Here is a 21,152-nt window from a genome sequence, read left to right on the forward strand (position 1 = left end):
GTAAAACCATGTAAAAATCTAAACGTTTATTTAAAAGGCCAAATACATAAGCAGAAGTCTTGTTTTCTGTTTTAGTTTTCTATTTTTGCCAGTTGAACATGTTGAACCAGTTGAAATCCCAAGTCTTGCGAAAATTAAGTAGCTTCCAACGGGAAAAGTTGCATTTCAACACCACTTAGAAAACTTCATTTGAAGGACACAAAAGCTGACTTGGAGTTATGGGATTTAACATTTACTTAATTTGGTTTTTTTTCACCTGTCTCCAACATAATTGCTATTAAAATGACATACCAGATATTTAAACACAATTTCAAATTAAATTTCTTAAAGATTAGTCCAGTTAGTTTTAGAGATGGCATAAGCTTCCATCTTTATACCCTCTTAGTTGTGAGATAAAGCCAGTTGCATACAATCACTTTTTTATTTTCTAAATAGTTAGCATTAAGTACCAGAGCCCCAAAGGTATTTTGGATGTTGATTTTCTCTCATCACTTCACAGGTAAATAAATTAATGGGTCATTTAAAAAAAACCTGGTGTATTCCTTTAAGGCTGTGTAAACATGTTCATGGTGAATGGAGCCTGATAGTCTACCACTGAGACTGTTGTTTTCATTCATATGAGTAAAGTTCCTGTGTTCTCAGGGGAGCTAAGGAAGGGGGGGGGGGGATCATAGAGACTTATGACTTCCTCACTTACTTTCTTCCTTTCCACTCTATATATTTCTGTCTTTACATTTTCACACACTAATTCCTGCATGAGGAAAGGTGCTTTTATACAGCACTCACACGTCAAGCACAACTGCTATTTCTGTACTTGAACCAAAGTACTGAAACACAATAGCTGAAGTCATTGTCTGCCATGTTTTGGACTCCTGGTGAGCTGATGAATGAATCTTACTAGTGCTAGTGTGCATTAGAATCACATGAATTTTGCATGGGCAATGCATTTGATGGTGAAGCCAGTTGGTTCTGTGGTGAAACACTGCAAAAACATAACATGGTCCCGTATATTATAGGAGAAACAGAATGCCATTTCCCTACATCAGACCAGACGAGTGATGAGTGATGAAGGATGAGGGAGAGAGAAAGGAGGCAAAGAGAGCAAAGACAGAGGAGGGAGAAAGGGAGAAGCAAAAGAGAAATAAAGAGAACAAGTGTGGAGAACGACTGTTTATTTGACGAGGGGTGATTACGATCAGACAAGGTGAAGCGGGCACTTTTGTGAAGGGTGTGATCCCTGAAGAGAAGGAAAATTGGAAGGACAGGCAGAAGGAGGGGGCAGAATATGTGAAAGGAGAGAGAGACACACAGGGGGGGGGGTAGAAAGAGAGCAAATGTAGAGAGAGCGGCTGCTTTAAAAAACATCTGGGAGCCATCAGCGAGCGGAGAGAAAAACGCTGGACTCAGCTGAAACTCACGGCTCCCCTCGCTACACTGCTTGCCTACTCGTCTGCTTCATATCCAACTAACACCTTCCCCCAAAAGACACAAAGTAGAGGAGAGTACAGTCTATCAGAGAGCTGAAAGAGTCCTTGAGCTCTGCAAGTGCCTGCTCCCCTCAGACTACAAGGAGTGCTGTAAAAGCGGACCATGTCTGAGATTCATTTGAAGCTGTAAAATACAACATATAAAAGCTTCACCACGTGATGTTTGGTGCAGCCACGCAATGTCCAAGCATATACTGTACTCACCTGCATTTCCTCTGTGCTATCACCCACACTGATTGATCATTTAAAGAATTCAGCATGTGACATTTAAGGAGGCAGTGTACTTCCATAGATGGCTATAAATTTACCTCCACAGGCTTTCACTTGAAAACACAGAGAGACATGGAGTTTCCTGTGTGGTCACAGTGGTGTGAGCACAGGGTGGCATCTGTCCATGTCTTCATTGAAATAGCACGGTTCATGTGATGGCATTAGCAGAAATGTCAGTCACCCTGTCCCAGCGGTTGTGTAAAGACTTTCTTTCTCCATGGCACCACCACAGCTATCCACTAAACCAGCGGATTCCCATAGCATGTCTCCATTTCATTTTCAAAGGATGGCGCAGACAGACAGCTAGAAATTATATATGCATGTACACTGCGGTCTTTGAGCAATAGAAAAATCTTTTGATGAGTCTTCCTCTAAAATCAGATATCCGTGGAAAGTGAATTACTGTGTGAAGAAAAAAGATTAAAATTCTAAAGTTTTTTGTGAAGATGGCACTATAGAGGGAAAGCTCAGTGAATGGAGGACCATAAATATCCACAGCAAATTTCATGGACATTTGAAAATTTGTTTTTGAGGCCCCTTTTATTAATGGACCAAATTGTTGGACAAGGAGTGATTCTCACTTGATAATTCAGGGGAGTCATAAAAATAATCCAGAATCATTCTCTGGGGACCATGGATATCCATACAAAATTTCATAGCAATGCATTGCCAGTAAAGATGTAAAGATACAATAGTGGTGGATGGATCTACATATTGACAGACTGACTGACCAGTACCACCATAATTAGGACCCACTGCTAGTGCAGCAAAACGTTACAAATTAAAGAATTTGTAAAGGATAGAAATGTCGATTATGGGGCACCCCAGTAGCTCACCAGGCAGAGTGCGTGCCCCATGTACCAAGGCTGAGTCCTTACTGCAGCGGCCAGTGTTCGAATTCAGCCCTTTGCTGCATGTCATCCCCTCCCTCTCTCCTGCCTTTCCTGTCTCTCTTAAGCTGTTCCTATCAAACAAAGGCAAAAAGCCCAAAAAAACAATCTTAAAAAAGAAATAATGATATAATACATCATCAGATGCTGTAAGGCAATTCTCTTCACTTGGTCAGAGGTCAGCGTCCCTTACAGAACAGTATCCCTGGAGTTAAGAAGTAAGAATTTACTTACTTCTATACTTTAGAGGTACTGAATGTGGTGATAGTGATGTTTTTTCTCCACAATTGATACATGTAAATGAAATTCTTAATTTGCATATCCTACTTGTAGCAGATTATACTGTACTTTGAGAATAAATTGCAGCCGTTATGAAATTTTTATTTTGCAGTGTTTATTGTTGTCTTCTGTAAAATGTGGATTACAGAAAGAAAGAAAAAACAGTCAACATCTGATCCCTTACAAGATTGTTTTAGCTCATGATGGCCCATCTGGCACTGATAAAAGGAATAATGACCTTGAAATTGCAAGATTCTATCTGTTCAAAAGTTAGTTTTTCATATTATGTAGCAAACCAGCATCTATATGTGGATGTATTTTTTTTAACATGTTCAAATATTTAAATACCTATATGCTCAAAATGATGCATAGATCACATCTTACAATGTTAGCCTCATTAACTGCAGTAGGGAATTATTCACCTCTCAAAGCCAGGTCAATGCTTACAGTTTTGTCCTGAAACTACATTGTAGCAACTTTGTACATAGCTGAGCTATCTCTGGACACTACAGTAAAAACTTATTCATGTCAGGGAGTGAGAAAATGCATTCCTTTCATGAGCCATTTGTAAAACGGTTCTTTCCATCAAATCTGTAACAAGTCCAATTTCTGTTGGTAATTCCTCTCTGAAGGAACACATTGATATGTAAATTGTTGTCTCGGAATGGCCGAATGGAATATTAAAATGGGGACACAGATTGAAAATGATTCAGGGACGACCCTGGTAATGTATTCATACCATGGCAGCACACTGCTGTCCTAACATTTCATACCTACAAGACCTACCTTAATCATCTAAGTCCCTGATATTCCCTCCCCAAACTGCCTCTATTTCCTTAGAGATAAATGGGAGGAGATTGAAGATGGTATGATTATGAATAGAAAGAAATATAGGTGAGAATAATTTTGGTTTTTAATTTATTGCATGTTCAGTTTATAGGCTAGAACTGCTTTTACCAAAGATTTATTGCACCAGGCACAATTCATGCTACATACAATATGTTGCAGAATCATTTACAGCTGCTCAAATCCATCATTTCAGACTTTCTGACTCTAACGACTTATTTGTTCTCCAACCAAATCCCCCTCTAAGTCTGATCTGCATGTCATCATTTCTATTTAAGTGATTTTCTCCACTCTCTAGCTGTTTCGGTCGTCCTCTCCCCCACTCCTCTCCTGTGCCCTCCTTTCATCTAACTTCCATTCTTGCACTCTTTGTCTCCCCCCACACACTAACCCAGCCTCTCGTCTCTTTCTCCTCTCCATGCTTCTTGTTTTCTGGCACATCCCCTCTATTTTTGTGTTGCCATCCAGAAGAGCTAACATTGACGATAATGGTGATGCACAGCCTAGGCAGAGCCCAGTACAGTGTTGTGGAAGAAACACAGGCATCATCATCACCATCATTGTCATCATCAGCCAGATGAGGAGAGCCAAACTTGAGCTCTGTCCATCCCCATCAGGCTGGCTGACAGTCACAAACTTATCTCTTATTCACTCCACTCATCAATTATACACAGGCCAAAGGAGCCCTGAGAGGCAGGAGGCTGCCCCTCTCCACGTGTCATCCCCAACTGCAGCACAAAGACACATCACAGCGCTTTGTGCTCAGCCCTTATCATCAATGTCTTCCTTCAGTCTCTCTGAGAGCAGGAGGCAGCTTGTCATCATGCCTTTAGCCACTGCTGCTATGTGCGGATGTCATGTATCTAATCGTGAGGTTAAGGTTAGATCATCTGAACAACAATGACATGATGATGGGAGAGTGTAGACATGGAAACAGTTCAAATATAAGTTTTCCATTAAATGTTCACTGGTTGTGTCCTACATCGGGATTCATTAAAAGAGCAAACATGACGTCAATATTTATATTTTGAACTGGAATCTGCAATCTGATTAGTCGCTCCCTTTGGATTGAAAATGCACTGACCAAAACAAAACTGACAGATAGACAACATTAATCCTGTTCAGGTATTTATACAAGCCTCCATTTTTCTGTCTGCATGCTAAACTATTGTTTCGCTAACTGTGATTTACCACACAAGTGGGACCAATAACAACTAAAAAACTTGACATATAGTCCTAGAAAGCAGATTTAGACAGGAAAGGCAACATTGAACAGTAAGGACAGTCCATTAAAAGCTCCATGTCGGGCTTGTATCGGCAATGTGTCAGCTCAAAGCAGAGTAAAATAGTGCTCAGAATTTACAGCTTTGTCATCAGAGATTAGATATCTTTTGATGTTGTGTTCAAGGAAACATCTTTAATATAAGAAGAGCTGAGTCTCATGATGTTATCTGGAGGATACAGCTAATGGTTGTGTTAGCTATTACCTGTGTGCAAACACTGCTAACTCTGACAAGTACAAAACCCTCCCAGCCGTTCTTGGAAAGATATAGACTACTTGGCAACAGAGCTGCTCTCATGTTGTCGAGGGCTTCGTGATCCTACCTTTAAAAGCGCTGCACAGACAAGACTATTTTTTGTACACAAGGCTAGTTTGATGGTTTAAAAAGACACAAGCATCCTCTCACACACACCAACAGTTTTACAGTCACTAGTTATTTCCATATCAGGCAATGTAGCTGGCGTTGGGGAGCCCATTCAGAGCGATGGGCCGGGCCTTAGATGAAAGAGGTAGCATCCATGCCAGAGTTAGTGTGACATGCCCATTCCTTCTGTGTGTGTGTGTGTGTGAGGGAGAGATTGGTCACTGCATTAATAACTCTGACCTGAGCAGGCAGTTAAACTCTAGCTTTGCAAGTCAGCCGGATCTAACAAGCTCAGCTCAACAGTTTCATTTGCACGAGATATGATGGTGGCCAGCAGAGTTTGATTAACAGAACTCATTTTTTTTCTTTTATTGATTGTAAGATGGTTACATTTTGACTGTCTGTCCCAACATTAAACATGTGTTGATATAATTTTCCCATGAAGTAGGTAGTAATGTTGGCCCATTGCTTGTTTAGTACTTGTCATTTTGCTTTTTATTTATTTGTGACTAGTATATTATCATTACTATATTTCTCTTTTTTCTCTATTTACTATATTTTTCTTTTTATGTAGTGCTTTCTATGAGAATTGATCCTTTTTGGATAATTTATGCATTTTACTGAATTTGTGATGCATTAGATAGTATATGTATTTTCATACAATATTTCTTTTTATTTCTTCTATTAGTGAATCAGACAGTGTTGTCTAGTGCTGCTCTGATTGGTTTTATCTTGGAGCAGATTATTAATTATGCAGATCACAACCACCTGACTGAGTGGGTTTGTGTATATATAGACTGTTCTGCTCTGTGATGTTTACTTGACACGACGACGACCTCTCTGAGATTGCAATGTTGCGCTATTAAATTCAATTTATTGAGAGCCAACGGTACAGTGTGCCGGTCCTTTGTCTAATTTCTGCAAGGAAATATAACTGTAACATCTTGTGTGCTTATAAATGTAGACAAAAGTTGTACATGTAGTCTCTAGGGTTACATTGCCAACATAAAGGTTTGCTTGAAAGTATTTGTTACACAGACTATTTAAAGAGTAGCTCAGAGATATTTAGCTTTAAATAAACTATTCTCATTAGAGCTGTATCACTTATGCACAAACTAGATCCATAACATTACCTACTGGCACCATATCTTAAGCTTTGTTTATTGTGTACATGACAACAATGTGTCAACATACACTGTGATGCATACATGGCACACTGCTGTGTAACCAAAGAAACATGCTGGCATAAAATAATGCCGCAATTCACACACTCGGTAAATCACACACATCATATAAAATCTTTAAGGGATTGATGGGTTTTCATCTAACTCTAAGATATTGCCTAATGTGAGGAGGAAATAGAGTTGTAGCTGTCAGAGCCTAATGCTCAATATCGTAAGAAGATAATGAAGGGAGGAGGGGATGGAAAGAGGGTGAGAGATATAGATAGACAGAGAGACGGTGTAGTCCCTCATTCGTCCAGGAGTGTTCTATCGTAGAAAAGGTTTCAGTCGTAGTCATCTGGACACTGTTTTCAGAATCAAGACGTTTCGGCTCCCATCCAGAAGTCATTCTCAATTGTGAAAAAATGGAACAAGAACTCAGAAATTTAAGCTACTCTGTGTTACATAAACCCTGCCCTCAGGAAGGAATATACCTGAGTATCTGTTGATTAGCTAGTTTCACCTGAAACTGACCTAATTGTTTCCATGACGGCCCAGCATTCAGTAATCAGGCCTATTGTTTTCTGGCTGTACCTCCCTCATCACTGTTAAGTACCTGATTAGCATGTGATTGGCGTGACCAAGGTGCTAATACACTGTGGCAAACTGTGGCAGATTGAATCTCAGACCACCATTTCTGTTCAAAGAGGGGTTTTCTTTTTTCACAAACATGGCTTCCTTGACACCCCGTTTAAACCAACTCTTCTCTCTACTTAGAATCTCCACCTCGCTATCTTCAAATGTGTGGTTTGTAGCTTTTAGATGCAAATGCACGGCACTCTGCAATCCTGAGTTAGCGTGTCGTCTGTGCTGATAAAGTCTTTTGTGAAGTGGCTGTTTAGTCTCACCTATGTACTGTTCTTTGCAGTTTTCCTCACTGCATTGAAATGAGTAAACTACAGTAAACTATAGACAGAGAGAGACCACACAGAATGCTGGACGGCAATTCTGACAGATCGCTGAAGCCTGGAAAATGGGAGGTTGCAAGAGGAGATGTAGCAGGCCAATCACATTTTAAGGACAAATGTATTTAATCATCAGAGAAAAAGGGGGTCCAACTCAGATAGAAGAAGAAACTCAACACAACCAGCAAACCCCAATTACTCCACTGATCTCTCTCGTGTGTCCGCTTTGTCATAGAGAAAGTAGTTTTCATTCTGTCAGAGGCTGAGGATGATCTCAAGCAATCTGACATGAAGGAATTGGTTAAACGGAAGACAAGAAGCATGGCATTATTCCCATATGGCAACCTCATACACAACCTCCATTCTCCAGAGACATATGTACGAGAAATGTTATGGCACAATACCTAAAGGATTGAGATAGACATATTCTATTTCACATGATGTAGAAGGGAAGCTGATGCTAGGCATGGCTAATGTGCCTTCACTAATTGGTTCTCCCCAAGGCCTGAATTCAGAACACAGAAAACAGCCCTAACCATTTATTTCTGCATCTGTCATCAGTGCACAGCATGCTGCAATCACTATCGTCCCATCCACTTTCCTTGACCCTCATGAATCAGCACGTCAACCTGCCACAATTAAGATGCGGTGTCAAAACTGAGACAAGTTAAGTGCTGTCTGGAATCAAATATGCTGATGCTGGCCAGGAGTCAAGAATGTAGACACACAGGCTCCTAAAATCAGTTTACACTCTATTTTTTTCACAAAATTGTGTATCCTCAGCTGTAAACCGAAATAAATCTTGAGGATATAAAACATTTCTCATGTAAACTGTAAAAACTTGATTTACAGATAAATAAATAAGAATAAATAAATATCAGAAACATAAATCATTAGCAGAGGTCAGAAACATAAATGAATGCTAGTCTGGAAGCGGAGTATAATTGGTTTATGTTTATATTGGTGATTATTTGTTGTATGATGATCACCAGCGGGAGGTCGTACAGTTTTATCTCTGCAGAATCTAATCCTACCATATCCTCCCTCCCTATATGAAGACATTTTTACAACAAATCCACAGAACATTACTCTGAGCTGAAATAGGAAACACATAACACCCCAATCATATACTGTATATTGTGTTTCTTCCACTCCCCATTGTTGCTTTTTTTCCTCCAGTGCTGATAACACGCTGTGGATCTGATGAAATACTATCATCTATAAATAAAAGCTAGTACTATTGTTCAGCTGCTCACCCTGATGGGAGAGTGGAGAGGGCGCGTGTTGCTTGGTAAATGGCCAAAGGGCCATTCGACACTGTGGCAGAGCCTGAATGTTGAAACAGCAGTGAATGAGTCTTGGGCAAGCACAAAGGAGCTTGACAATAACTCATTAATCCAGGCCTTCCCGTTGCTTGCAGGTCAACTGTAATGACGACTTACATAACCTCAACACACTGACATGTTGTGATATTTGCTTGATGTCAGCTGAGTCTATTGGACTGACTGTACTAAGGGAGCAACCGTTTGGGCCTGGACAGTCTACAGTACTTATGGATACTGACAGTTTGACATTTTGGGAAATACACTTATTCAGGTTCTTTCCAAGAGATAGATAAAAAGATTTAAACCACTTTGTCTGTGCGAAGTGTGAGCCAGGAGGCGATTAGCCTAGCTTAGCATAAAGACTGGAAGCAGAGGAAAACAACCAGCCTGCCTCACTCCAAAGCTTAAAAATGCCTACCAACAACTCTGAAGGTCACTAATCAACACAATGTATCTTGTTTAATCTGTGTACTAACAGTAGTGTAAAAACTACAATTTGTGCCTTTAAAGGGAGTTACGTGGTGTAACTCTTTCTTGACAAACAACAGTTTATCTGTCCACACTGTACGTCTGTGCAACATTTTCACCGGCCACACTGTAACGACAAGACTGAGAAGTCACTGCATCCGGCTGTTGTTTGCCAAGAAATATTTACAGCAAGTAACTCCTCCTAAACTGTTTTTACATTTCTGTTTGTGTAAGGATTAAGTAAAGGAGACACAATGTGCTTTCGAGGTGCTGGTAGGGGGAGAGAGCCAGACTAGCTGTTTCCCCTTGCTTTCAGTCTTTATGCTAAGCTAAGCTAATTGCCTCCTTGCTCCATACCTAATGCACAGACATGATAGTGGTATCAATCTTCTCATCCAAGTCTTGGCAAGAATGCAAATAAGTGTATTCCCCCAAATGTTGAACTATTCCTTTTATAATATACAATGTACACATAATCAGCACACTAACACTGTAATTGAATATACTACTATTGATAGACCACTCCCAGGTAACATAAAAGCTCAACATAGAAGATCTTGCTGATTTGCTACATCTCAATAGACTATGTAACCCTCTCCTTAAATTTACCTCTGACCTTGTTTTTATATCTAAACACATAATTTATATTCAATAAAACACCAAAGTAGCAATCAGCCTGTACGTGTTAAGCCTGTATTTTTAAGATTTTTTTCTGTTTTGCAGAGTCACCAGCAGCAGAGCTTGTTGCGGGTTTAAATGTACTCGGTCATATGGTTCATATTGTTTATCCCACTGTAATATTAACTACAGAAAATGTGATACTACAGCTGCTGATTGTTTGTCCCAAATATTAATACATGAGTGCGCGTTAACTGTCACACACACTCACACATTCTGGGCATCCTTAAGTCATGGCACATTGTGGTCATTTGATAGTCAGTTGAGATTCACTATCTGACTGTTCAAATAACTTGCCAAACACTGCAGCAACAGTTCCTCCCACCTTGTTTTGGTCATATTGCTCCATGCTGAGGACAGAAAAATTCCTGAGCTCCACAAAATCTGAGATAAACCAAAGTAAGGGATATCCGTGCACTGTAACCTGGTGGCTAGCAAGCAAGAGACAACCACTAAGGATTGATTGGCTTCCCCAGATGGAAGATGTTTAGACAGGATCAGGTCCTTGTGTTGACAGGAGGGGTCAACAGTCAGGGCCACTTAAGGATAGATTATTGACCGTTTCTCCATGCACTCTGCACTAATAGAAGGGCCCAAAGCTGTCAAAATATATTTGTGCACAAAGCTTAAACAAATGAATAACCCATTAGAATGAATAATACAAGGAGATGAATCTATGGATGGACAGCTATGTCAAAACACAGACTAGCAGCATCTCAAATAGACTTGAAAGGAAAACATAGGCCACCCAATAAAAAGACCATTAGGGCTTCTTGCTGTAGAATCAGATACATGATGGAAACCCAGTTAAAACAACATCAGCAAAAGGTAGAGTTAGGCAGTTTACAAATACTCTTGCAACTAATATGCCCATGTCCTCTTTTTTGCAGATATACAGCATGTTTCAACAGTACTTGCTCCAGCTCGCTGCATGAGTCCCTTATATGGGCTGTAGTCACACTGTTGCATGTGAAACTGCCATGTTCGTGTTATATGATTTCTTTGATTGTTATTTTTACAATTACTATTTCCAAAGCTAGATGTTGTTGATGAAAAGGAAGTCTGATGACCACTGCTCCTAACATTAAAGACTATTTATAGACTTTAATGTGTCACAATAATTAATCACTCCCTAAAATAATACCCCTAACTGAACAAGTCCTACTTCTTTCCTAGCATTTCTTTCTCTGAAATATGTAAAACAGTGAGGAAAAACAATTCCAGTCCAGGATTTAGAGCAGCAGCTCATCGCTTTTGTTCTTGATGTAATGCCTTCATTCTTTACTGAGACAGCGGTGCATGTAGCCAAAGCAAAGGGAAGATTTTGTGCACAATGAGAAACTCAGATGGATGATTCAGGACCAAGTGTAAGCAGAGCTGCAGACGATGGAAGAGTTCCAGGTATGAGCAGTTGGACTACAGAACCAATGGACAACACTTATAGATACAGTGTCACACATGACTAATGGACCGGCTTAATGAGGTTCACATGCCACAGTACAGAATGTGCTTCCATTGCTGGTGTAACTTAGATCAATATTAAAGAATGTGACATCAATAATTCACATCTGCAAACATGTTGTGATTAATCCAAAACAAAAACTGTTTGTCTAGGATTTTCCATTGGAGATAGAGGCGAAGGGATTGGCATAACACTGGGTGTTTGGAGAAAGAGAAGATGAAGGAGGGAAAGTCATCTCATGGGTTGAGTTAACAGACGTCACTTCAGGGTAGCATCCTAGCGTTTCCTTCACGGACTGGCTGAGGCAGGATTAGGTTCTGCAGGCAGAGCTGCTGTCTGCTTTCTAAATCTGCCTGCCAGTCTTTCTATCAATCATTCTGTTCGCTCCAACTGATGTCACTTCTTAAGTCATGGTTCGGACAAACCTTGGTAACAATGTGCTATTGTTTTATTCAAAACATCCTTCATAATCACTTGAGGGAAATGCTGGAAATACAATGTGCCAAAGAGAAAAAAAGACATTAAAGAAACATGGATACTCAATCCAAGGACAGGGATTATTAGACCTTGAAATGCTTCTATAGTTGGATATTGTATGAGAATGTGAATGTCATAAAGTGATTTACAATAATACGTATCAAATTTAAGGTTTCCAGATCAAGGTTATGGTATATAAAAATAATAAAACCATGAAATAAATAAATAAATGTCTGTAGTTTTGTATGGGCACTCATGGATTGTCAGGGCACATTCAAGTAATTCATAATAAAATAAGTATTTTTAGAGTAACTAGTAACAGAAATCTTCAAGGTAACAAAAGCAACAAATAAAGTACTTTGCTAGACACAAGGCCAGATCAACATACACAGGCTGGATAAAATGAAAATTTTAACCAGGGCTGTCAACAACACTGCTTCTGTTAATGCTTGACAATCCTGAAAAAATTAGGGCAGTTCACTAAGGTAAAGGTAAATTTCACTGTAAATGGGAGATCTTAAGGTAAGAGCACATCAAGCAAAGTACATTGCAAACATGTGCAAAAGGGGCCAGTCTTCCTACTGAACAATATTGATCATTTTTGGAAAAAGCACTGCAGATTTGGCCCACTTCCTGTTTGTAACCTCGACTCCAACTTCGTCACAGCCGAACTGTCTGCTATTAATTTGGTGAGTGTTGTCGACAGAACTGTGGGAATGTTATTTGTTCACTGCTACAAGAAACTAATAGGTCTATTCAACTGTCTTGTACTGTGACTCATGAGCAACTGAATAATTGCAAATAATGTGTGCACTCTAATCTCACGGTACATGCTTATCATTGAGAACTTCCTGCTCACCGATGGCTTTAAATCTGCGATCCTGTGAGTCCTAAACTGTACTTACCAAACAGCGAGCAAAAATAAGTGGATGTTAAATGCACTTTTAAACAATTAAAATAGGATAAATGGGACTTACTATAACCTTTAAGCTTCAATATTTTCTGAACAGTTATGAACTTTACAGTCAGTTTAAATGTCCATCTTCAAACCAATACAGCAAAATCTGACTGAACCAATATAACATCAGTTCATGAAGTCAAACTGCTAAATGGTTTTAAGTATGACAACCCTCTAAAAGCCAACCCTGTAGAAGTCACAATGAAGGCATCCCAATGTACCTTTCTTTCACATATGATTGAATTAGTTCTGTAGAAGCAATAGAAATACATTTTTGACTATAGACTGAATGCAATGACCAAAGCAACTTAGAATGAAAAGGTTAAAAATATGGCAATATGTAAAAGTGTTTAAAAAGTTACACTGGCCTAATGGTGCTGCTACATGGCTTGTTGGACATGCAAAGACACTGGACAACTTTTTTCTTTCATCATCTTTATGGCTCACGTACTGGTATGCATTTTAACTGACATTATTTTGCTCACAGTTTGGAGTATTAAAGTTTTGACAACAAGTGATAACAGCATTCAAAAGACGGTTTCAGATATAATGGCTGGCTCAACTTTGTCAGACAAGCAGCAAAAAAAAAAAAAAGGAGGTAGCAAAAGCAGCAAAATAAAAACAGCTGAAATTAACCAGAATATTTTTTAGTTAATTAAGTTAGTTGATCCAAGAACCCACGAAAACAGAGTGCCAAAAAACTTTCAGTGCTTTTACCTCACAAAAGAATGGAACACCTGAAGGCCTCATTATATCACATGCTGGAGTCCTAAATCCCCATGAATTTTGTATGTGTGAGCTTGTACGTGCATGAGATATTGAGGAGCAGGACAGTCATATTGTAGCAGACCTCTCCCTGAACTCAGTTTTCTCTGCAGGCATGTTCACTAACAGCTGAGGCCAGCAGGGGCTCTGCCCTGCTGGCCCAGTCATTAGCTGCTCCACAGCATGCTCCCGAAGCTGTTCTGCTAATGGACGCCAATAACCCAGCCAATCCCTCCAATGCACACATAAGGAACTCATATTCATACCACAATGGATTCATTGCTCCTTTCTGCCATTCCAACACCTTTCATCCTCATCTGGACAAAAAAAACTTGCATCGTCAACATCTGTCTTTTCCCCCCTTTTATTACAAACACAGTATTCCAATTCTAACAGGGGCAGCATACAGTAGAAAACACACCTTTTTTAACAATTTTTGAGTGCTTAAATAGCGGTAATGTAAATTGATCATATCTATGATAAACAGTTCATGTTACTTGGGGGAGAGGAGGTGGGGGTTGAAGGGTAATTCAGGTATTTTTAAACCTGGGCCCTATTTTAATACAGCGTAACATGACTTACTGACTCACGTTTCCACCGTCTTCTTCCTGTAACAACTCGCCTCTCGCGAGATTTCAGAGCAAGATTTCTTCTTGAGCAAGACCTCTGTTTCTATTTAAACAAAAAGGATCTTACTCTTAGTGGCTGTACTTTTGACAGGCGCAGTTGCCCCAAAGGATTGCATTGCAGCCTTTGCAGCCTGTTTTGCGGCTGCCGGCTGAGGCGATCTACTGGACCAATTCCAAAACTTTGAAAAATTACTTTACGAATCCCCCTTGGGGGAAATTCATCTTTACACTCTGATTAGTACTTTATTACACACACACACGAGAAATCTATACAAGCAATTGATGTGGAGAGATGTCAGAGTGATGGGTCGCCACAGCGCAGCACCCTGAGCGGTTAGGGGTTAGGTGCCTTGCTCAAGGGCACCTCGGGAGTGCCCTGGAGGTGAAATGGCACCTCTCCAGCTACCTGTCCACCTCCATATCGACTCGTCCATGCTGGACTCTAACCGGCCACCCTCCGGTCCCCAAGCCAAGTCCTTATGGGCTGAGCTACTGCCCCCCAAAATATGTACAAATAGGACCCAGATTTAAAAATATCGGAATTACCCTTTAAGTTGCTGTGATTAACACTGTGTGCTGAAATGTCGAGTCATTTCTATGCTGTACTATGTACAGACTGGGTAAAATGAAGAGCTACATGGTAGGGTGCTTAACTACTGAGTTATTGCTCCTGTAACAGTTTGCACTGCATTGTCAAGTTCGACATGACTGGCACAACCTCACACTTTAATGTCATACATACGGGTAAAAGTACTGCATTCAGTAAGTATAAATAAGATAATCTGTTAAGACTTCTGTCATGTACAATGTAATTACAACTAGAAATTTCCAAATATCCCTACAAGTGACAGTTAACATAGATTATCACAGTAAATACGGTTCTATTCAAATCCTTCACAAAAATCCACAGAACACCAGCATTTTCATGGTATAAAAATAAGTTACAAATCTGCATAAATATTTTACACAAAACGGTTATAAAATATGCTGTATTTTCTGACAAGGTTACACAACAGTTTTTTTTTTTTTTTTAAACACCATTGGATATTAAGAGGATTTTCAGTTTGGTGCTTGTTAAAAAAAAACAACATTCATTTAAGATTTTGATGAACACAAACTTTTTAAAAATTGTTAGTCTCATTTTACACCACACTTGGCTACAACAGTTGTTTCAGATATACAAAATTGAAGAGGGAAAAAAGGAGAACTGCAGCATAGCCAATGTTTCACTTCCTTTTATCGCCACTTCACTCCCGTTCAGAAGAGACAGATGAAGAGCGTCCCATCCCATAAAGATAAACCTCCTATGAGCAAGCATTTCCCCTTAAGTATCAAGTCCACAGATGACTCCTTACAGGCTGCCCACAAAGACAGGAGAGAAAGACAGAGAGGGAGAGAATGAGTTGTTCTTAAGGCATCATGAGAGAGATTACAGTATGAGAAATGGGCTTTATCCTGGATGTTCAGACATTGAGATGACTTCCTTTGCAGACACATTACACTGTATTTTAGAACCTTTGCTACACTGAACTACTGAGGTCTATTAATGGAATAATGAACAACGTCCAAATATGACCTCATGTTTGAGTGAGACTAGGGAATGCCAAGGGTCATGGCTCCAAAATGGCCCATTTCCCAATTAACTGGCTTCACGGTACATAAGAACCATGAAACTGTGGGCGATAAGTAATCTTCAGTGATGATGTTTCACCACAGGAGACCCAGAGCCACGGATAATACTACGGATGTACAAACATTACCATACCATTAAGGAATTAGCATAATTTGATCTACATTATAGCAAAAAGAATATGAAATATGATTTGAAATGTGTGCAATACTACACTTTAGATGTAGCAGTTGAGTTATCAAGCAAGAATAAGGCGGCATCCCTGTGTTGTCTGCATAGACAGACCAACATTACTGAGAACTTCAAAAGCTGTGCACCAATGTTGAGAAAAGATACTCTTTTATTCATCAGCCTACCCTTTCTGTTCATCTGTAACTACGCCATTGCTGCAAACTATGCCAATACTGCCCTTATTAAAAATACATTTAACAATTTAATTCAAAACTGAATTTTCAAGAAAACAAAATTTGAAAAAAAACAACTGAAAAATCAAAAAACCTTGATTTAATTTACTCAAGAAGTTTTTAATTCAGTCACTTGTATGCATGAACAAACTTCTGTAGTTCAAATATAATAGTTGCTAGCATTAGACTTTTCTATTCTTATATATGTGTAATGTCTACACAATACAGTATGTGATCCACTTGAAATTTTGTATTGTGCTTTTGTCATTTTCATTTTTTGGCATCAACAACCAGGTCAAATCACTTTTGTATTTATTATAATTGATTAACATGATTCTAACTTTTGGCTGTGAGCTACTACAGAACTATGTTGTGTATATCGATATATTTTTATCTATATCTAACACACACACACACACACACACACACACACACACACACACGTTGAACTGTTTCAGCTTACCTGCGCTTCAGCCGCTTCTGAGGAAGTGCTCTGAAAAGACAGAAAATGTTTGAGAGGCCACTGTGCAACAGCGTCTTGGTATACATGTTATACAATGAGATCATGTGTTTGAGCTGATTTCAGTCCAGTAGGACTTGTGACAAAATGCAAGAACCTCAACATGGAAACACTGTTGAAATAATATAATCATAGACTGCCACTATGTCAGTCTCCTTCTGCCCGTCCCATCCACATGTACAGGGGTTCAAACACCCTACTATATTTACTGCCACAGGCACCAGCAACCTCATTTGTTTGGGGATTTCATGCATTAGGACAACCTTGACATAAACTGGCTGAATGCTGACGGTTATATTCAACTATGAAACCAGAGTCCAGCAGCAGTCCCAGCAGTTGCTGAGCCTTCAGGTCTAATTAAAATCAGCCAGCCTGTGTGCTGATCAGTACACTTGTGAGCCATATATCTCGGGTAAGAAGACCACTCTGTTATTTTAGGCATATTGTTCCTCTTTCAGGATTCATTTTCAGCCTTTTATGGTGTACCATAAAGCTAACTCATAAAGCTAAAGCTAAACTTCAGTGATGAGTGTACCAAGTCTGACAGAGCTGCACAGGATTCAAATAATATAGCTAATGTTTAGTGGAATGTGAGGCACTTGAAGACACCGAAAATATAGGCTGGCCGAGTTACATTTGCACAGTATGAAGAAATGATTTTTCCTGGTTTAAAATCTCTAACTGTGATCATTAAAATTTTTAAATGAACAAGGTGATTTTGACTGCATCAATTCCTCAAATAAATCTGTTCTTTTCAGATTAATCAGCTGAGAAGTGTATACACATGAAATGCAGCCTGAAAATATCTCCAGTAAAAGAAACACCTCTAATACATAAATAACAGGCCTCTCCATTATCATTGTTTGTGATTTCTGACAAATTAAATCATATCTTGCTACTGCCAATCACTGACATCCTTGATCAGGTTGTACAGTGTTTGCCTCATCACACACGGACAGTTTTCTCTGCACTTGTCTTTTTTAACCTAATTGTTGTAATCAGGAGATGGTGCCACCTGGTGGAACAAAGTGTTAAGGATGCTGCACACACACTAACATAGAACCTCATACACTCATCGTTATTCGCGCACGCACGCACGCACGCACGCACGCACACACACACACACACACACACACACACACACACACACACACACACACACACACACACACACACAGGTGTGGAGGGCAGAGGCAACACTTTCAAACACTTTCTTGTGGCACTTAAATGCTTCACACAATGAGTCCTACTGAGGATTAGATAATATTTACACATGGGCAACATGTACTTGGCTGAGACTAAATGGATCTGTGCTTATGTTTCTGTGTGCATGTACACAAAGAGGCCACTGCCGTCATCTCTCAAACACACACACACACTTACCTATAGATGTTTGGGTCTAGCAGCATGGCTGTTTCCTGCGGTAACTGGGACAAGTGCACCACTTTAGTCTTCAGCTGAGATCGCTCCGTTTCATTCACCCACACATCAGGTAGTCTGCAATTCAATACACACAAACACACATGCAGAGAGAGGATAAGTGGTCAGGGCTTATGCTCTAACATGAAAGAGGGAGAGAAAGGGGGGATGGAGTGGGAATAAGATTGAATGGAGAGCGGTGAGAGAGATAGACAAAGAGCCTCATTGAGTCCAGCGCACATGTTAACACCTTCCTCTGAACACTGAGTACATTTTCATAAGTAACATGGCCTTGACCAAAGCACTGGAACTGACACATGCACATGGGTGCACAGATCTGCACACACACACACACACACACACACACACACACACACACACCCATACGCACAGAGGACAAAGCATACTATCCTCCCATGTTGTTATTTATCAAGTAACTTTTACATTATATCTTTATGATTAGCTTTTGTTCACTTGTGTGCATTTTGAAATCAAATGCAGAAGCAGTGAAAGACTGTATGTACAGTATAAGTGCATCTGCATGCATGTGAGAGCATGTTTTTGTGCATTTAAAATGATCCAATATAAAAGTAGCTTGAAGTAGAGATATCGGGCACCTTAACATCAGAACAGCCAGATTTTTATTATTTTTTTTTTACTTCTTTAAGCACAAGGATAGGGAGGTGATGCCTTTAGACCGGCGCACACACGCACGCGCACACACGATGTACTGTACTGCTGAGCTGCACCTTACTGTACCCACGGCAGCGTGATGCCCCTGTGAAAGAAGGGAGTGTGCGAGCACTGCCGTGGCAAGTTGCGGTGCAGAAGAAACAAAGAGCTTAGCGAGTCGACTGCGCCTCCCCTCCCTTCTCCAGCCCCCGTCTCCACCCCCAGCGTTCCCCCGTCACAATGTGCGTCATCACAGGAGCCCCAGAGATGCAGACATACACGCACACAAGCACACACACACACACACACACACACACACACACTGCAGGCAGCAGTTAGGCAAGCAGGCAGCTACCCAGCCAAATCACTCATTCACATGCCTAGTCAGCCCATTCAGTGGAATGGTGTGCAGGTAGCCCTTTACATGCAGCACATTCACCGCAACTGGGTGCAGGTAGAGATGGTGAACAAAGGAGAGGAAAAGTGATAGAAAACTGGCAAATGAAGAACGGGAAAAGACAGAGGGAAAGGGAAAGTGGAGAGGGAGGGAAAAAAGTAAAGTGGCTCATGTTAATGTGCAACAACTCGCTTAAACAGTGGTTGAAAATCCTTTTATGGCATGTTTAAGTACCTGGAGGGTGGGGCTACCCACATAGGATAATTTATTGTATAGTATAAAGTTCAGAAAGCCACAGTAGTGTACTTATAATCCACCACCATCCCACCTGTGATGCTACATTAAAACAAAAAATCCTTATAAAACAAAAAAAGTTATCACTGTTAAGAATAACAAGAAGAATAACAAGAATAATTTGCAATCACTCTTAGACTTAAAGGTGGGGTATGTGATTCTAATCCAATACACGTCTTTGTCAAATTCAGTAAATATCTCATCACAGTCTGCTAGCTGTCCATTCATTGTGTGCTGAAAAAAACCCTCCAGTGTTTGTACACAGCCCTGGCTCTGTAAATGGGAAGTAAACAAAGTGGCTTGGACCGTGCCATACAACACTATTCCAGCCATTCCAGCCATGATTTGTGTGTCAGGTAATGTTAAATGACTTGCCCACGGACATTCAGCTTACTTTCTAGTTTGTTTCTAGTTGGGGATTTCTCTCGGTCTGTGCCTTTTTACTGAACACATGCACACACAAACACAGATCAGAAATAATGTAATTTCAACAAGAATGTGCACTCATACAAGCATGCGTTACACAAAGAACAATAGAAAGTGCCCAGAGCCAAATACAACTCCCCATTCATGACATGAAGTCAAAAGTCCAACTCTTTTGCCCTTTTGCTTAAAAAAAAAGAAGAAAAAAAAAGGGGGCGAATCAGAAAATTAAGCTGGCTTTTCCAGTCCAGCTGAATTTTACACTTAGTATACTTTAATTCATTAATAAAGCAAGAGTGTGCCATAACAAAAATATTCTAATAAAAAAGCAAAACGTTTTCTCAGCAGGTTTCCAATCTAATGGAAAGTGGGGGAAAAACACTACAAATAGAAAGTCATAAATATAACTAAAATTAAGAAACCTGCCAATGCCCATGTGGAAGTAATCATACATAGGTGTGAGGCATATGATGGAAATGATTATCTGATTATTGTACAGTTGATGGCAGTTTTTACCCATATGTGGGGGTTACTGGTGTGGATTTTTTAATATATGGATTAGCACTAAGGGGATAAAGAAACAGTTCTAATTTTGGAAAAAGCATAGAAAAGGTTTTTAGTTAATAGTTATTTCTAAAATGTAACCCTGATACTAAGTTGTTAGTTAAGTTTCTCTCTTTCTTGATTTTGTAGTGCATGGCAAAAGTGTCTCTAGCCCCTTTAATGGTGGGGAGAGAAAAGGGGGAAGGTGAGAAGAGGCAGGGACAAGACAAGAAACAGTCCCCTTTATAGCTGCTTTAGAGTTTGGGTTAGTCTTGAGTTAGTGTCCTTGTGCAAAGCAAAACTCAAATGACAGAGGAGGACCTGCTGAGTGTTAAATATGCAGTAAACACCCGTGTGTTTGTGTGTGTGTGCACGTACCACTCCAGAGTCACCATAAACATGTCAGAGTGTGTGCTGTGCTACTACTGAGTTATTATATTCTGATGGATGTGAGGCACACAGGAGGGATGTACTGGGGGGAGGGTTCAAGATGTCACACACACATGTCACGCACACACATATACACCAAAGTGTTCATTTCA

The 21,152-nt window shown here is 39.9% G+C and overlaps 1 protein-coding gene across 5 annotated transcripts in view; it reads right to left on the minus strand.

Moving 5' to 3' along the window:
• LOC122874993 (zinc finger protein aebp2-like) overlaps nucleotides 1-21,152 on the minus strand; it is a 56,123-nt gene that overhangs the window by 16,781 nt on the left and 18,190 nt on the right. For 2 of the 5 annotated variants that reach the window (XM_044193650.1, XM_044193651.1), the window contains exons 7-9: nucleotides 18,246-18,359; nucleotides 16,806-16,835; nucleotides 14,028-15,666 (exon numbers count right to left, since the gene is read on the minus strand). In XM_044193650.1, coding sequence (XP_044049585.1) covers nucleotides 15,660-15,666; nucleotides 16,806-16,835; nucleotides 18,246-18,359 — 151 coding nt within the window. In that variant the 3' untranslated portion in view covers nucleotides 14,028-15,659. Of the gene's footprint in view, nucleotides 1-14,027; nucleotides 15,667-16,805; nucleotides 16,836-18,245; nucleotides 18,360-21,152 lie in introns of those variants that run through there. The other 3 variants (XM_044193648.1, XM_044193649.1, XR_006377720.1) reach the window with 2 other exon arrangements.

The sequence above is a fragment of the Siniperca chuatsi genome, linkage group LG4 (genome assembly GCF_020085105.1).
Source record: "Siniperca chuatsi isolate FFG_IHB_CAS linkage group LG4, ASM2008510v1, whole genome shotgun sequence".
In the NCBI taxonomy this organism is placed as follows: Eukaryota; Metazoa; Chordata; class Actinopteri; order Centrarchiformes; family Sinipercidae; genus Siniperca; species Siniperca chuatsi.